At 44.5% G+C, this 18487-nt stretch overlaps 1 protein-coding gene and 1 pseudogene across 6 annotated transcripts in view; both read left to right on the forward strand.

Moving 5' to 3' along the window:
* The window catches only part of PDSS1 (decaprenyl diphosphate synthase subunit 1), a 42308-nt gene that overhangs the window by 2562 nt on the left and 21259 nt on the right, over positions 1-18487 (forward strand). For 5 of the 6 annotated variants that reach the window (XR_013449018.1, XM_036092313.2, XM_078075274.1 and 2 more), the window contains 3 exons: positions 1861-1925; positions 2349-2469; positions 3918-4048. Coding sequence is in view for 4 of the 6 variants with exons in the window: in XM_036092313.2 (XP_035948206.1) it covers positions 1861-1925; positions 2349-2469; positions 3918-4048 (317 nt within the window). In the remaining 2 variants the exon portion in view is untranslated. Of the gene's footprint in view, positions 1-1860; positions 1926-2348; positions 2470-3917; positions 4049-18487 lie in introns of those variants that run through there. The other variant, XM_036092316.2, reaches the window with a different exon arrangement.
* Positions 6759-10065, forward strand: LOC118535756 (E3 ubiquitin-protein ligase Mdm2 pseudogene; annotated as a pseudogene).

Consider the following 18487-nt stretch of genomic DNA (forward strand, 5'->3'; position numbering starts at 1 on the left):
ATATAGTGTATTATTAGTTTCAGGGGTAGAATTTACTGGTTCATCAGTTGCATATAACACCCAGTGCTCATTACATTGAAGGGGCCTCCTTAATGCCCATCACCCAGACTTGACTTTTCTGAATTTCAAGTTCCCCAGCTGTATAAAAACAAGTAGTTTGTGAGGGTCAAATAGTGTAAAAGCATGTTGTAAGACTTTATTACAAATAGAGTGGATTCGTTTTATTTTTCTTGTGCTAAATTCATCCTTTTTGTCAAAATGCTTTCTTCAGGGGCATCTGGGTGGCTCACTTGGTTGGCTGACTTTGGCTCAGTTCATGATCCCAGGGTTCTGGGATCAAGTCCTGCAGCCCAGGAGCCCCCAGCCCCCATCGGGCTCTCTGCTCAGCAGGGAGCCTGCTTCTCCCTCTGCCTGCTCCCCCTGCATGTGCACTCTCTTGCATTCTCTCTCTCTTTCTCTGACAAATAAATAAAATCTTAAAAAAAAAAAAAAACCCTTTTTCAAATATAGAGCCCTTACCACATTAAATTAGTAAATCAGTAATTTTTTTTTAAGTAACCTCTGTGCCCAAGGTTAGGCTCAAACTCATGACTCCTGAGATCTAGAGTCACATGCTGCACGGACTGAGCCAGCCAGGGGCCCCGTAAATTAGTAATTTTTGAAATGACTGTGTCCCTGCATTCTTGAAGACTGGTGGTCTCTATCTTTGGGCCACAGTGCCTGTCACATTTCCTGGCCCATAGTAGTGCTCAATAATCTTTGGAACTAATATTTCTCTCCACCACCTCTGAATCTTTTAGTAATCTTCTGTTGTTCTTGATCTCTAATATTCTCAAAACGTGCCACTGAGCTTGCTTGTTTTTTAATATTACTGATCAAGAAGTAGCTTTTCCAAGTATGTTTAGGAAAAATAATTTAAAATAGGTAGTGTTCATGTATAAATGTAAATTCATTCTTCAACATTGAAATCTTCCTTTTCACTATCTGTTCTGATGCTTGGGGGAGCTTGATTACTCTTTGTTTTCAACTCGTTTAAGAATGTAAAAGAATGGGGCGCCTGGGTGGCTCAGTTGGTTAAGCCACTGCCTTCGGCTCAGGTCATGATCCTGGAGTCCCGGGATCGAGTCCCGCATCGGGCTCCCTGCTCAGCAGGGAGTCTGCTTCTCCCCCTGACCCTCCCCCTTCTCATGCTCTCTCTCTCTCTATCTCATTCTCTCTCTCAAATAAATAAACAAAATCTTTAAAAAAAAAAAAAAAAAAAGAATGTAAATAACACTGATCTTTACTATTCTCTGACTAATCTTAGTTAAGTGGAAGGAAATTGTTTTAAAACTACCTTTTCAGGTCTGGAAAGCTAGATAGGAACATGGAAACTAGCCTTTGGAGAAAAGGATAGATTACAGATGTGTTTTTTTCCTTATATTTTCTCTTTTTTTTTATTTTTTTAGATTTTATTTATTTATTTGACAGAGAGAGCACAAGTAGAGTGGCAGGCAGAGGGAGAGGGAGAAGCAGGCCCCCCACTGAGCAGGGAGCCGGATGCAGGACTCGATCCCAGGACCCCGGGATCATGACCTGAGCTGAAGGCAGACGCTTAACCAACTGAGCCACCCAGGCGCCCTTCCTTATATTTTCTGTAATGATAAATGTTGCTTTTGTAATAAGGAAATTTTTTATTATTTTCCTGAAGTTTGCAATCTACCTACAAAGGGACAACTAAAAAATAAAGATTATAAAAAAATATAAAGATTATATTTATTATGAATTCTATGATTATTATGAATGTTTTTATTTATCTGGCATTATAAACACATTTTTCATGAATATTCTTACAGGTTTGTTAATACTTTTATTTTATAGATGTCCTATTTTAATCTTGTGAAGAGTTTAACATCTGCTTTTCCACATAGGTATAGTATGTCACGGTAAGTTTATGATCTGTGTTATAACTGCTAAAATTATTAGCCATATTGCCAGTAAATTTCTATTCTAAATTGTGCTGGGCTAGTCCAACAAATTGAATATTTTGGTTAACTAAGTGTCACAATATCTGCTCTGTGTGACCTCTGCCTTTTTAAAAAATGGGAATGTAATAAAATTTAAACCCAGAACACCGTAAACCAGTTTAGTCTTTGATTTTGTGGGTTCTCAAGGTCCTGGGTATAAAAATAAACTATTGCTGTATTGTTGAGCAAGAACAGAATTCTATGTGTTTTTCTAAATTATGACCATTTTGGATTCGTGCTTAATTTCCAGCAAGTAGAAGTGTATATAATTCTTACTAAAAAACGAAATTATCTCACTTAATAAAACTCACTTAACCTTGTATGCATTTGTGCTTGTCCCAGGTTCCATCACACGACGTCGGCAGCGTGCTGTTGTAGCAAAATACAGAGTGGGGAGAAATACACTGACCCCTTCAAACTCGGTTGGAGAGACTTGAACGGTCTGTATGAGGACATTAGAAAGGTAAGCTCGGTTTGAATGTGCTGGGAAGTAATGTTGGTTTCTGAGAATTGTGAACAGACGGTGCAGGTTTTCAGATACGTCCAGTGCCGTCGCAAACTTGATTCATGAGTGCCTGGGCGCCTGCTTGGTCACCATTTACAAGCCTGCCTGCGCCCATCTGCACGCTGGTCTTTGTGTTCCCGGGGGAGCCACACTTTACCTCAGGGCCAGCACCTGTCCCGCTACGTATCGCAGTTACTGTGTTCCTTCTCCCCATGCGGACGGAGCTCCTCGAAGGCAGGGACGGTTTTATTTTTCTTTGTGACCTCTGTATTTATTACTGTGCTTGGCACTGAGGTCAATATTTTGGTGAGTTAAAGACTGGCCCCGCTGTAGCATGTTCACCTGAGCCTGGCTGAGGGTCCTCAGGGGCCGTTCTTAGCTCCCATTGCTTTGGGACATAAGCTGTGATTCATTCTAGCAAGTCCTTGAGAGGCACGTACAACAAACACAAGTCCATCACCTAGAAGGCTCTCCCCCCTCTTCATGAATCAAAATCCTACTTATTCTTTAATTTCAGGTCGAAGCTTCTATCCTCCATTAAATATTTGGTTTTCTAGCCCACACTGATTTCTCCCTTCTCTGAACTTTTACTGCATTTAATTTAATTTACTGCATTTAGGGGCGCCTTGGTGGCTCAGTCGGTTAAGCATGTGCCTTTGGCTCAGGTCATGATCCCAGGGTCCTGGCATCAAGTCCCGCATCAGGCTCCCTGCTCAGCGGGGAGCCTGCTTCTCCCTCTCTCTGTCTCTCTCAAATAAATAAAAAAATAATCTTAAAAAAAAATTTACTGCATTTAATTATGTCATTGCTCAAGTTACCACTCTGAACATTTTATATTTTTAAAAAATTTATCTCCCCAACTCAGTTCTAAGTTCCTCACAATCAGGCAAACCATGTCTTCAACTTCCTCTGTGAACTTTTGACACATCTGGCTGAGCCAGGCTTAGTGATCCCTGCTTCCTCCCGGCCGCCATCTTCCCTTCCTGTTCCTGATACACGGCTTTGCCTCCATACCGCAGTCACCCCCTTAACTCCTGCTTCATTGGCTCCCACGCTCCCCATCTTTGTCCTCTCCCCTCCATCTCCCAAGCGGCTACCAGCCCCTGTTCCTCTCTGGTCCCTGGGCCACTGACTGCTTTCCTCCTCCTCCCTGGAGTCTGTTGGAGTCTTTGGGGTCACCCTAGCCCTTTGGCCACTTGGGCGGGCCAGACATCGCCTGTGGCCCAGCTGTAGGGCAGCCTTACAGTGTTGGAACCTTTTCCAATCGAGTGTTGAATTTCTCAAGTGAAATGAGTATACAGAGTACAAGCGACTACACTGAAATCAAATCAAAGTTTTGTAAAAGAAATCCTGTTGCCTTTTTTGCTATCATGATGCCATATTGACACAGAGAAACTTTATTTCAGGAACTACTCATATCTACAACCGAACTTAAGGAAATGTCTGAATACTACTTTGATGGAAAAGGAAAAGCCTTTCGACCAATTATCGTGGTGCTAATGGCCCGGGCGTGTAATATTCATCATAATAATTCCCGGTGAGTTATTTACTTTCACTCCTCTGTCGTTTTGATATTTGGCAGATCTTCCTTACCAAGCTTGCCATTTAGTTCCTGGATGAAGCGGTAGCATTTATCTTAGAATTCACTTTGTGGTGAGTAGTTTCTGGCTTTGAGTCCCCAAAGTCACCTGGTCTGGGCATCTTCCCTTTCCACACTTTTTAATGTCCTAGAAGAACAACCTCAGCTGCAAGTAACCATTTTGAAAAGAATTTTAAAAGCCAAAGTTAGTTTTCTCCCTCAGAAGTAAGAAGAGCAGGGTGTGTACATACATGTAATCATTATATACATGGGGCCGTTAGTCCAAAGGTTAATCGTTATAAGGTTCTGAGCTGCACGCCCGTGCTGTGAGGGTCTGCCTTCCTGTGACCTTCGGAAATTTGCCAAAGAAAAATCTTCGGAAAGAAGGCAGTTTTGACTGTTGGTCCTCAACTTCCGTGTTTTGAATACGTATAAAATTTTTAAATATTAAAACAACCGTATTAAAGGAAATCTTACAAAAAAAGATTGACCCCTTACCTTACGCAGCCATCTCTGCCGCTCCCTCTCGTCCTCTCTTCTTGTTTTCAGTCATTCCATATGTATCTATGATTCTTTACTCACCCCTGTTTTCTCTCTTGCCCACGTTGCTAGACTGTCTCCATAGCTGTTGTTTTTACATGGTCTGATCTGAGGGAAGTTCCAGTCCACCATAATGTGGACTACGTCTCCCTAGTGCGGATCGTTTGCATCATGTTCCCTCTTCTTAGGGGAGCATGCTTCTAGGAATGCCTCAGGGAGTGTCAGAGGTCGCCTCTTAGCAGCTGCTCCCCTCAGCCTTTTCTTCCCTGCTGCTGTGCCCCCTGCCCCAGCACGTCCCACCGCCTCAGGGTGCCTCCCCCTCCGCCCCCCGCCAAGACCCACCAAGTGCTCACAGTGCTCACACTTGGAGCAACCAGTGGGATCTCTGGCCGTGGACCATCCTCGGGACCACGTCCGCTTCACCTGGGAGGCAGAACAGCAGAAATGAGCCAAATTTGAGATACATCTCACATGATCTAGAGCAGGGTTCTCAGCCTTGACGTTTGAGGCCAGATAATTCTTTGTGTGGGGGCTGTCCTGTGTATCACAGATGCTCTGCAGCGTCTCTGGCCTCTGCCCACCAGATGCCAGTAGCACCCCCCGCCCCACCCCCGCCAAGTTGATGACAACCAAAAATGTCTCCAGACATTGCCAGATGTCCCCTGGGGAGCAAAATCATCCCTGGTTGAGAACCACTGGTCTAGAGAGAGTGTGTGTTTATATTTTTAATTTCTCAGATTAATGTGTAATACAGTTCATTACCATCAGAGGTGACATGGGAAGGAAAATATCCTGCATTGCTTTAAATCCTCTCCATTGTTATCCCCATGGTTGCAAGTTTTTTCAGTTTGCCTTGCTGAAACTGTATAAACTTGGTTGCAGAAAACATGGGAGAATATAACACAACAAAGGCATTGCTAGTTTAAAAAGTAAGTTCAGGGGCGCATGGGTGGCTCAGTCAGTTGAGCGTCCAGCTCTTGATTTCGGCTCAGGTCATGATCTCAGGTCACAGGATCGAGCCCGTCAGGCTCTGCGGTCAGCAGGGAGTCTGCTTCAGATTCTCTCTCTCCCTCTCCGTCTGCCCCTCCCCTGCTCGCTCTCCCCCTCTCTCAAATAAATAAATAAAGCTTTAAAAAAAAAAAAAAAGTGCGTTCAAGGGCGCCTGACTGGCTCAGTCAGTAGAGCATGTGACTCTTGATTTTGGGGTTGTGAGTTCGAGCCCCATGTTGGGGGTAGAATTTACTTGAATAAAATGAAAAGTGAGCTGAACACTGCCCTCTCCGGGATCTTTTAGCTGCGGCCTCATTCTCCTGGAAGTGATGGGAGCGGGGCTTGGCAAAGGCACGGTGCGGAGGCAGAATTGCGATGGTGGCGTGCATTTGAGTGGAGGAGTATCCCACAGTACCACTCTCCAAGCCCCCGCTGCTTGAGAATACTTGCTTCCTAAGAGCCCTTTTGAATCAGGCTCTTAATTGGCTAAATATCTAGCTGTTACTTCCATGCCTCTTAAAGCAAGAAGGGACATGGGGACAGGGCGGGGGGAGCTTCTGGAGACCTGGGCCATTTCTGGTTTTGCGTGCTGAGAAAGACTTAGAACAGTATGGACAAAAAGGAGCTATAGATTCAGGGGTGGGACCGCACAGAGCCTCTGGTTCTAGCCAGTGCCACCAGAGGTATCCCCCAGCCCCGGGGGCGCCAGAACCCATTCCAGTCCTTCATCCGCTTGCTCGCTGGTGATGGCGGAATTGAGAGATCCCTGCTTTATCGTCTGACAGTCAAAGTTTAACGGCTTCTGTGCGGCTTATCGGACATCATCTTCTTGTTTATGAAATGTCTATTACATAGGTCAATAATAATCCTAGAGGGGATTTTGGAAAACCGAATAGGACAGACACCTAAGAAATAGCGAGGGGGGAAACTAACTTTTATTGATTTTCCTTTTTTCCTCAGTAAACTTTTCAGTGGTCCATTAAATATTCCTTGCCAGATTGCTAGGACTTCTTAACCTGAGGTCCATGACAATTATGGGGTCTGTGAGTCCCTTAGAATTGTATGCGGAATTTTTTGTGTATTTGCATTTTTCTGGGGAAGGATATCAGAAGCTCATAATATATTCTCCAAAGGCAGTATGGCCCCGAAGAGCTTAAGACTCAATCTTTATATTTCCTGTCTGTATCCTGATGACACAGTACCTGGGCAGGTAAAATAGGAACGCACAAACAAAAAGACTCAGACTTGAAAGGTCCAGAAAACAGCTGTAGTGGTTCTGAAATGCGCTGCCTAGATCCTCCTGCAGTGAAGGACTCAGTCCTGGACCGGGTCTCGTTGGCAGAGAACCTTCAGTTATCAGCCTCTTCAAGGATTGCGTCCGCTGCAGCAAATCCTTTCACCAGAGCCGGCCCACATGGGGGCACTGAGAGATGAAGGGCCATTCTGGCTCCAGCGCATGCTGTGGATGGGCCTGCATCACAGAAACTTCTCCCTCTACCCAGTCCTGTTTCCTTCTCTCCGTCACATGGCTCTTGATCCCAAGGGCACTCCCGAGACAGACACTTTAAAATTCAGAGTCTGCTTCCCAGAGAACCCAGCGTGCACCAGAGTTTAGCAAACTAACTGTAGGGCAAGACTGACTTTATCAAAGAATCGACATCAAAAATGAGCTTTAGATAAATAGATGTCTGTAAAATCGCTCTCCTCGCTGAACGCAGCACAGCTGTAGGGTCTGATCTTTCTCAAACAAGCCAAACCCCTGCTCAGCAGCCCTATCAAAGGGACCTCCTCTTGTCCTAGATCTTGGCCCCAGTCGTTCCTTTGTGGAAGTCTTCCAGCTCTGGAGGCGGCTATCGCTGTCAACGATTGGGGTAACAGGATTGCTCACGTTGTATTGGTCTTGATTATGCAAGTCGCCAAGTGGCACTGAATCCCACTGGTCCAGTTACCAGAACCAGACGTTTGATCAGATGGCACAGATTTTAAGATGCCATTTTCATATTAGTGACGATATCAAGGGTCCCAGTGTGATAAAAATCCTACATGCAGAGGAGGTGACTTTTATGATTCTAATACAGACAAAGGAAATTACAAAAGCCTACCCTGGGAAAACGGTAACGAAATAGGCATTACAGCACCATCTCACTTCAGTGATTCCTGAGATGAGGCCATTCACGAATGTGGAGCCATTCTTGGTTTCTGTGTGTTCCAGATCACTGAGCCAGCCACTACCGTAGCAATTTATGGGGAAGTTGGTGCCCAAAGAAACGTTTTTGCTTTTAACCTAGGAGATGGCCCCTTTGATGTGTCTGTACTCATTGCTGAAATGGATCTTGAGGGCAGCAGGGGGCACACATCAGGCTCCCCTGGGCCAGCTGCGCCCCTTCTGCGGCTGGAGGGAAAGTGGAGCGAGAACTGGAGCCCGAGGGACAGCCCTAACCCCTCTGACTGAGGTCCTGCTGCTCTCACTGCCAGGAGCCTCCTTCTCTGGACCTGGCGCGTTCTAGCGTCCCAGTGGCCTGGGCCCTGTGAGTGGAATGGTCGCCGAGGTCCAGGACGTCGCGTTTCCCCATGCCCAGTGGAGGGAACTGGGGAGCCTTGAGGGTCCCCGCTCCCCCTGCTAGGGATGCAGAAACCCCCCGATTGGTGAGGAGCAGCTGTATTCACTGGCGAGTAGAGCTAAGTACCTGGGATCACCAACGTAGAGCACTGTGCTACCCCGAGCTGGGCAGGCATGCAGTACCGACACGTCTGTGTCTACTGCTGGTCCCGTAAGCACCTCAGACCCTGGTGAGACCACAGCCATTGCTTTTAAAGTTGTTAAACTCTGCCCTTGCGCAAAAAGACACTTAGACTATGAAAGCGGACTCCTTGGGCATCCACAGATCCAGGGTTAAGCACTGCACTAGAGATACGTGCTACGCCATACTGATCCTCCTGGGACAGAAGTTCTGTTTTCTCTCGGCCAGTCTAACTACATGATTACATGATGAGAAGCAACAGCATATTGTGTGTGGCCCCAAGGATCTTGCAGGGGACTTGTTTGGAGTGCCAGGCTGCTCTGTGAAAGAGCACAGGAAAATAGATACAGGGTTCTACAGAAACTTGGTAGTGGACAGTCAGCATGAACCATCCAATTCAGGCACATGTGTGAGTGAAAAGGGGTGTCACCTGGAAGGTGGGAGTGATCAAAAAGACCCTGGCAAGAGCTACAGGAAGAGAAACCTTCACCTTCAGATTTGGTGCCTCCACCACGCACCTCTTCCAGAAGGAGAGCAGGGAGTAAGGCAGAACATCAGATGAATCACCTGGTGAACGACAGAGCGTCATAGATCTGATAGTATTTCCCTTTCCTTTGATGAAAGCCTTGCTCTGAGTGTAACAAGGGAAGTACCTTGTGAAAGAAGCAATAGCAGTGAATCAACAGGGACTCCCGTCAAACCCAGATCTGGATGCTGAAGTAAGTGAATATCAAGGTGATTGGTTGGATCAGGATTCAGTTTCAAATCAGTTTAGTGTAGACTTTGAAGTTGAGTCTCTCCATGCAGAAGATGGTAGCCTTAAAGAAGATGGACGAGAACTGTCAGATGCAGATGATGACGAATGTCGAGGAACTGCATCAGACGGGAGAGTGATACAGATGCTTTTGAAGAAGATCCTGAAATTTCCTTAGCTGACTATTAGAACCGTGCTTCATGCAGTGAAATGAATCATCCCCCTTCCACCTCATTGCAGCAGATGTTGGGCCCTTCGTGAGAATTGGCTTCCTGAAGATAAAGGAAAGATGAAGGGAAAATGCCTACAAAAGCCAAACTAGAAAACTCAACACAAGGAGAAGGCAGCTTTGATGTCTCTGATTGTTAAAAAAAAAAAAAAAAAACACAAACAAAAACCTGCAGTGAATGATTCCAGAGAGTCCTGAGCTGAGGAAAATGGTGATAAAATCACACAAGTCTCCTAATCCCAAAAAAGTGAGGACTGTTCTCAGCCATCAACTTCTAGTAGCCCCATTTATAATAGCAGCCAAGAAGAAGTCAAAACAAAATAAAAACACAAAGCAAAACAAAAGCCAAAAAAAAAAAAAGGTAGAATATAGTTTTCTCCTTTTTTTTTAGAGGGGGGGAGAGAGAGAGAATCTCAGGCAGACTCCCCACTGATCATGGAGCCCGAGACAGGGCTTGATCTCATGCCCCACGAGATCATGACCTGAGCCGAAATCAAGAGTTGGACACTCAACCGACTGAGCCACCCAGGTGCCCCTCTAGTTTTCTTCTTAATGCCACTGAACCCTGTGTGATTTGCCAAGGTGAACCTAAAACAGTAGCATTGCTCATGGCAAAATAGGACATCTTGTGGCATACTTTATGTGTGCAAAGAAGCTAAAGAAAAGGAATAAGCCCTGTCCAGTATGTAGACAACCAATTCAAATGATTGTGCTAACTTATTTCCCCTAGTGGACACATCTATAAAAGTAGAAGTCTAGATTTCTAACTATATAACTCTAAAAATTTACACAACATGAAATTTTTTTACATATATCAAAGCAAGAAAATATCTCAGTACCTGTAGATTTGTTCTCTGTAGTGTAATTTACCTACTTTGGGAGGGGGAATAGTAAATATTTACTTCCTTTTAGAAAAATTTCACTTATGACTGTATTTTATATTTGAGTTTTCATGTAATTAAATTGGGTTAAAATTAAAATGGATATATAGTTCACCCTTTACTCCTACCTCTCATATTTTATTTTTTTAAAGATTTTATTTATTTATTTGTGTGAGAGAGAGAGCACAAGCAGGGGGAGCGGCAGAGGCAGAGGGAGAAGCAGGCTCCCTGCTGAGCAAGGAGCCTGATGTGCAACTCAATCCCAGGACCCTGGGATCATGACCTGAGCCGAAGGCAGGCACTTAAACGACTGAGGCACCCAGGCGTCCCAACCTCTCGTATTTTAAATAATTTTCACTTTCTTACATTTTAGAGAAGTATCTGATTTAAAAATATAGAAGTAAGACATTTAAATATATGTTATTTAATGTAAGGAGAGTTTGTATAAAAGATTTAATATTTAAATTTTAGATACTTTTAAACCTTCTAATCCTTAGTTTCTCTGCTCTTTCAGAGCCTCTTAAAATACTCTTTCCAGATAAAAAAGAAATTGGTAGTTGTATTTGGTGCTATGTAAGTAAAAATGCACTTCTCATTCTCCACCCCTTTGGTCTAGTAAGAGATAGGTGGTAATGGTGTCATTTGAGAAGTCTTTTGAGAAAGCCACCATTTACCCATAAGACAAAACTATTTTAAGGCCCCCTAGGACAATGTGGAATTGTCCTAGGGGGTCTAACCTGCATACCAGGCCGTTTTTCACACCTAATTTCAGGATTTAGTGCAATCTGTTTTTTTCCCTAAATTGGAAAACCATTCTGAGACATTTTAAAGTGCCTTCTTGGGCTGCATTGCATGGCCCTTGGTAGTTACCTAGGTTTCAGACCTTTGCTTAAGGCCAGTTTTAGAAATTGGTGAATTCATAGACTAATCCAGAAATTCAGTAAACAAAAGGATTGTTTTTAAACTAGCTGGGAATGTCATCACTTCTTGCTAAATTGTCCAGAAACGATGCATCATTTTCCCTCCAGAAAGATGGGGTCAGAATAGAATTCTGAAGTATCTCTCAAACTACATACATTCACATCTCGATTTATATTTAAATCAGAAACTAAGCAAAGTAATAAAAATAACCACTTTGATTTAAGGTCCCACTTTTTTTCTCCCATGTATGACAGTTTTATGTCCTCAAGGAAGGACAATAAAATCAACTGGACTGTAAGTTTAGAATAGAACTGAGGGATATAATTTTGCAGAGCAAATCTGTGTGCCAGTTACTAGCAGTACATTGTATTAAACTTTAAAACAAAACCACACATACACGTGACTTATCCACATAGGCATATGAGAGTAGGAAACATGGCTGTACAGATTAGCACCTTCGCCAGAGACCGGTCCTCAGAAGTGCGTAAAGCTATATTAATTTGGGCTTTATAATCAACTAAAACTAAGAATCTTTCTGAAGAGAGTTGTTAGTAAAAATGAGATTATAAACACTGTATATTCAGGGTATATTATGCAGTGATTATGCTATTTACAAAACATTCAGATCTGCAAGTAATCTCATTCCAGTGCCTATGCATTACAGATGTTGTCTTGATTGTCTAAATTTTTAGGTTTAGTACACACATGTTATTTACTGATTTGCAAATAAAAACTTTAAATGTTTGATTAAGAATTGTTTCAAGAATATGATTATTGGATCTTTCAAATTTTCGTAATAATGAGTTTTGTTTAAAAAGAAATGATACTTGAATATCATCTGTTTGGGTAATCAGAGCTACGCATCTGAATGTGCTTTTGTTTCTGAAATGGCCATGCCCACCCTCTGTGGCAGTACATGTATTAAGGGACAGCTTGACACAGTTGGGAGCCTCCAAAGCATTGAACAGACGCAACTTGAGAGAGGATGTCACGGTTTAGTGGGGCCATGAGATGCTGTTCTCTCCCTCCTGTTCATGTGTGTTATCCCGTGGCAGGTTGGCTTAAGTGGTTTCTCAACTAGTGATGGTGGGTGGTCTGGGGCATGGAGGGGAGTCAGGCTAGCCACCCTGCTCCTCATCAGCATGAAAACCCCTGTTGTAATGGCCTGTAATTTCTCTGCATCAGCTAGGAAACTAGATTCCATGAGGCCAAGAACCTCTTCTTGACTGACACACATGGAGAGGTGCTCAGGAAGAATTTATTGAGCGAGTCAAAGCACTGGGACCTGAGTCTTGTCGCTGGCTTTAAAGCAGGAGCCTGCGGGCTTCCAGGCAGACCAGGGTTAGCTGTTGGCATCATTTAGTTCACTTTCATTTTTCATAAGGGTTTTATAGATACTGATTAGTGTGTGTAGGCGTCTGTTGGCTTATGAAGGTAACTGCAGGTTGTTATGGCCTCGTCTTGTGAAAAGTTTGTAGTCATACTTGCTGGTTGTTTAGATTCTGAACTGGGGTTTGGGATTTGATTTAGTCTTTACAAAAAAGTGTTTCTTCAGCTTAAAGAAAATAACCAGCTGTCTAAAAGTTTGTGGCCGTATTGTCCATCCTCTAGCCAGCTTTCAATTATATATAGTAGGGAATTTTTGACATTTGCAAATACTGCTTTAAAAAAAATAAATATATGAAAGCAGGGGCGCCTGGGTGGCTCAGTTGGTTAAGCAACTGCCTTCAGCTCAGGTCATGATCCTGGAGTCCCAGGATCGAGTCCCGCATCGGGCTCCCTGCTCAGCGGGGAGTCTGCTTCTCCCTCTGACCTCCCCTCTCTCATGCTCTCTCTCTCAAATAAATAAATAAAATCTTTAAAAAAAAAAAGAAAGAAAGCAGCAGTGGATAAGGTGCTCAGAAGTGTTGAATGTGTTGTTATAAGATGGACTGTTAACAAGAATTAATAAAAAGCAACAGAAAATTTTTTTAAAAAGGAATCTTGAACTACAGTCTATAATAAAGGACACCAGCTGAGGCAGAGGAGATTTTGATCACCAGGTGGCTATCAGTTTCATTGGTGAGGTCCAGCTCAAGCATAAGGAGGACATCAGTGAGCGCAAGAGGCCTGTAGGCTTGTAAACATGCTGCGTGCACCCATTATGCCAGGGTGATGTCATCACTGAAGGAATCAACCACACTTTCATTCGCTGTGCCCAATTTGGAAAAAAAAACAACAACAATGTGTTATTCTCTAGTGCCCAGCTCCTATGGAGAAAGCCGTGTGCAGAGCCAGCCTGGTAAGTTGCAGGTCTAAGACATCAGTATGGTGAGCTGCTCTCCACACAGCCACAGATCCTGAAACTTCTGCAGTGTGTCTTCAGTGGCAAGAAAATAAACAGTAGCATGAACCCCGCATCATGTGTGATGCAGCTTTGTAGGCATCTGTTCTATCCGGAGATAAATCAAAAATATCAGGAGCTGCTAGTCTTGGATGTCAGTTCTTTTCTCTTGATGTTAGAACTGCTCCTGAATTCTGACACTTATGATCAGGCTTGAAACCACCATTCTCAACCAAGAAAAACAGACGCCACTCTGAGCCTGGTATGCGTGTTCAGGTTCCAGAAGGTGAATAGCCAGTAACCAAGGGTAGTGACCTGCTAAGCAAGTTTGAGCTCACAGGCATCCCTCCTGCACCCTGCTGTACCTGAGATGGAAGGCAACTTTGGTGTTCGTGCCAGTCGCATCCTCAACATGCCCGTCAGGAATACAGGAAAAGGAAACAAGATTGCAGAGGCCAGAGATAGAAGCCAGGAAACAGAAACATGAGGCCAAAGGCGAAGTAGAGAGTGAGAGATGGTCAGGAACCCCTTTGGTCCCACTCCACCACTGTGGAAGGTGAGACACTTCAATGTAGTATCAATAATGAGGACAGAGGAGATCTTAGGTGCAGTAAAAGCAGGTATTTCAAGAATTGGATCACTGATGAGGAAACGTTTGAGCCCCAACAAGAGGCTAGTGAAGGTAAGAAACCATTAGGCTGAAGAATGGCCCCACCCAAGGCATCCACATCCTCATCCTTGGAGCCTGTGTTACGTTATATAGCAAAAAAGGGTCTTTGCAGAAGTGATGTAAGTAAAGGCTCGTGGAATGGGGAGATGACCCTGGATGATCGGGTGAGCCTTAAATGCAGACCACGTCTCCCTCTAAGAGGGGGTAGAGGGAGGTTGGCGCACACAGAAGAGCGTGATGGTGCGAAGGTGGAGCAGAGAGATGTGGAAGATGCCGATCTTAAAGGTTGGAGTCCGGTGGCCAGAGGCCAAAGCCTGCAGACAGCTGCCCACGGCTGGAAGGGACGGAGGGCTGCCCCTCTGGGCGGAGCACAGCTTTGCCGACACCTTGATTTCAGCTCAGTGGAACTGTTTGGACTTCCAGCCGCCAGAACTGTGTGAGAGAGTTTCTGCTGATTTAAACCACCGAGTCTTTGGTAATGTGTCACCGCAGCTACAAGAAACTAGCATAGACCCCAGCGTTACATCGTATCACATCAGCAGGGGGAGGGGCCCGGACGGCTTCTCTCTCCCTCTGGAGGGGCCTCTTCTGCGGCAAGCAGCCCTGATCGGAGCAGGCCAGAGGGCCAAGCAGAACACACTCCACAGTCTCAATAGGTGAAGGACCCCAACTTGCAGCAAGTCAGTTCAGTGACGGGGAAAGATAAAATCTGATTTGTGTCTAGATGGATATATTGTTCACCATACTGAAAACTTGAATGTGTGTGCTTTTATCAGGTAACAACTAGGAAATGTGGTTTACATCCTGCAGCATTTGATGGAGAAAGAGAAGGACTTTACTTGCGTTTTAAGTAGTGAGTTTCTTCAGTACCACACTGATAAAGTATTCAGTCATGTCCTTTAAAACGCATAAGGATGCAGAGCGTAAGAGGAAAGAAAGGTCACCCTCCCAAGACTGTGCAGGTGAGCAGGTGAGCCATTCTGCTCCTGGGCTGCAAAGAGACTTGGGGAGTCAATACCGTAAGACCGTTGAATGGACCCCGCCAGGGTTCAGGTCATGTTCAGAATAGGAGAGTGCCATCTTGTTTCATTTGCCCACAATTTAGAGGCAGTGCAGCAGGGGATTAGCAAAGGCTGAGTCGGTACCAAAACCCTTCTGGAGGAAAGCTCCCATTTGTGGCTTAGGGTAAATCAGATGAATACCGCCGCTTGAAAGAATGGCATTTCCCAAACTTTGTGCATCAGAATCACCTGGCGTGCTTTTTTACAAATGCAGATTCCTGGGCCCCGTCATCAGATTCTGACATGGTGGACAAGGAATATATGCCTAAGAAACACTGAGCTTGTCAAAGTCCTGACAAACAAAGTGAAGCACTTACTTTTAGAATTGTTAGAAGAGACAAAAAGAACATTTTGAAATAGAAATAGAGCCTTCTGTATACCGCTTGAGAGTTCTGCTCTTTACACAACCTCTGTAGATTTGAGAATAGAAACTTCTGTGTCTCTGCTGTTAAAAGTGAAGCCACATTTACTATTTAAATTTGCTTCCCTCGTTTGTTCCAAACCCAAGTAATCGATTGACAAGGTTTGAATTTCTGTTTAGAGACAATTTTCCCACACTGGCGGGTTTTATGTGTAATTTAAGACTTCACATTATGTAGGGGCGCCTGGGTGGCTCAGTCGGTTAAGCATCTGACTCTTGATTTCGGCTCAGGTCAGGATATCAGGGTCGTAGGGTCGAGCCCCAGGTCGTCGGGCTCCCCGCTCAGCGGGGAGTCTGCTTCTCTCCCTCTTCCTCTCCCTCTGCTCCCCCTGCTGGACCCCTAAAAATTCATAAAATAAATAAAATCTTAAAAAAAAGACTTCACATTATGTGTTAGTGTGTATAAGGGAAAACAAGCATTTTACTTACATTGTATGTCAGCTGGGTAAAGAGTACATGAGGGTGGGGCGTGTCATTATCTTGTTCCATCTATTTTTGTCTGTGCTTAAAATACTCCATTATAAAAATTTTGTTGTAAGTCTAACGAAGGGGAAGAATCAAATGTCCTGGGGCTGCCGAATCATCCCAGACTCGTGCATGTGTGAAGTACAGGGGACACAGCCAACTTTCAAGCCCAGGGCCTCCGTTTCTCATGCTGTCTTGCTAGTCTGGCTTTTCTTAGCACCTCTGGCAGGAGCCGGGAAAGTGTGTCAGCTCTCTCCCAGTAGGAAGTAGAAATGGTGCCCAGCTTTTTGAAGGCAGGACTCCGTTTGGCACTTTGGAGATCTCATCTTAAAGACAGTGTGAGAGGGCGCCTGGGTGGCTCAGTTGGTTAGGCGACTGCCTTCGGCTCAGGTCATGATCCCGGAGTCCCGGGATCGAGTCCCACATCGGGCTCCCTGCTCAGCGGGGGGTCTGCTTCTCCCTCTGACCCTCTTCCCGCTCGTGCTCTCTGTCTCTCATTCTCTCTCTCTCAAATAAATAAATAAAATCTTAAAAAAAAAAAAGACAGTGTGAGAGTGTTCTGTAATACGTAAGTTTTGGTTCCAGCCATTACGCTGTGCTATGGAAAAGCGGTGGCAGTTTTTCCCAATAGAAGGCAACACACATTAAAGCGCAGTTGTGTGGGAAGAAGGACATTAGATACAGTTAGAACGCATCTAAAAGACGATGTTTATCCCATGTAGGGGCTGTGTCACGGTGCCAAGTAACGTGCTGAGCAAGAGTCCCGATTGCACCAGTCAGTAATTTGGCCATGTCAAATGGCCTTTCTGTGTACATCCGGTCTCTGAAATTTCAAAATACTTGAAGAAATCTTTGTCTTTGTTCTAATATCCTCAAATCATAAAAACTCCAGTGTCTCAGTGAGTGCTGCCATTTCCTGGCAACCTCCGGGCAGGAGCTCCTGTCCGCTGACATATTTGTGATAATGGAGGTGGGGCCCCCCGTTAGGAAGGCATGAGAACCGTTAGGGGCCCTCACAGCTGCTTTAAGGTAAGTTCTGCTACTCACCACTAGGCAGTGTGTATTAGACCAAAACGCCGTTGAGAAAATATCCTGAACGGTAGCCTTTATATGAAATGCCTGTAAGCGTCTACGTTTTCCTGTGCGTTTGAGCTCAAGTAAGATAGGGTCCAACACATTCACCTGAAAGATATTTGAGGTCCAAGCCTCCTGCTGTGAGTGTCTCACTGAGGGCTTCAGAAGCCCTCATAGAAGCCCTGGGAGCGTTCATCTTCTCATTCCCCGGCATGGCGTTAGAATTCGTCCCTGCCATCTACCGCTTTACTTCTCCCGCCTCGGAAGAACGTGGTGTGATCTGGAAGGATTTAGAACTGTCACGATTGTGACAGGTTAATAAATAATGGGCAGCACTTTACAAGTGATTTCTGGGCCAAAAGCAGTTGGAAGGTTCTGAGGTTTCATTCTGAAATCTTAGCGGAGAGTTGCCGGCAAAGCACTGTATTTTAAAATTATATTTAAAGCAAGATCAGAAGACATTCTCCAGGCTGATTTAGTGTGTAGTTAAATACCAGCGTCTTTTATGTACTTGCACTTCATTTTTCATTGCTTTCTGTAAGATGTGAGGAATTAGAATGGGCAGTATCTTTTACAGATGTTCAGACTAGATTTTTTTTTTTTTTTTTAAGAAAAAATCCTATTTCAACATCCCTCTGACTTTCTCCCCTCTAAGAGATAGCGTGATGATATTTGAAAAGTAAGCCATTGGAATAAGTGAAACATTTGGTGGGCATGTGTTTATTTAAGTCAGGCCTGTGTATCCGGGTGAGAAAATTCCATTGGTTATTTCCCCAATTTGATTTTCTCCAAATTTTGTTTTTAAAAATGCCCACAGAAGGGCGCCTGGGTGGCTCAGTCGTTAAACGTCTGCCTTCGGCTCAGGTCATGGTCCCAGGGTCCTTGGATTGAGCCCCGCATCGGGCTCCCTGCTCGGCGGGAGGCCTGCTTCTCCCTCTCCCACTCCCCCTGCTTGTGTTCTGTCTCTCTCTCTCTCTCTGTCATATAAATAAAACCTTTAAAAAAAATAAAAATGCCCATAGATGATGATGGTGATAATGATGATGATTAAAAAGGAACTGGGGCACATTTTCTTTTAAAAGCCGTAAACCTCACACCCATGTATCTTTTTTTTTTTTTTTAAAGATTTTATTTATTTATTTGACAGAGAGATAGAGAGCACAAGTAGGCAGAGAGGCAGGCAGAGGGAGAGGGAGAAGCAGACTCTCCACCGAGCAGGGAGCCCGACGTGGGGCTCGATCCCAGGACCCTGGGATCATGACCTGAGCCGAAGGCAGCCGCTTAACCGACTGAAGCCACCCAGGTGCCCCACACCTGTGTATCTTCT

This window comes from Halichoerus grypus, chromosome 6 (assembly GCF_964656455.1).
Source record: "Halichoerus grypus chromosome 6, mHalGry1.hap1.1, whole genome shotgun sequence".
Taxonomy (NCBI): Eukaryota; Metazoa; Chordata; class Mammalia; order Carnivora; family Phocidae; genus Halichoerus; species Halichoerus grypus.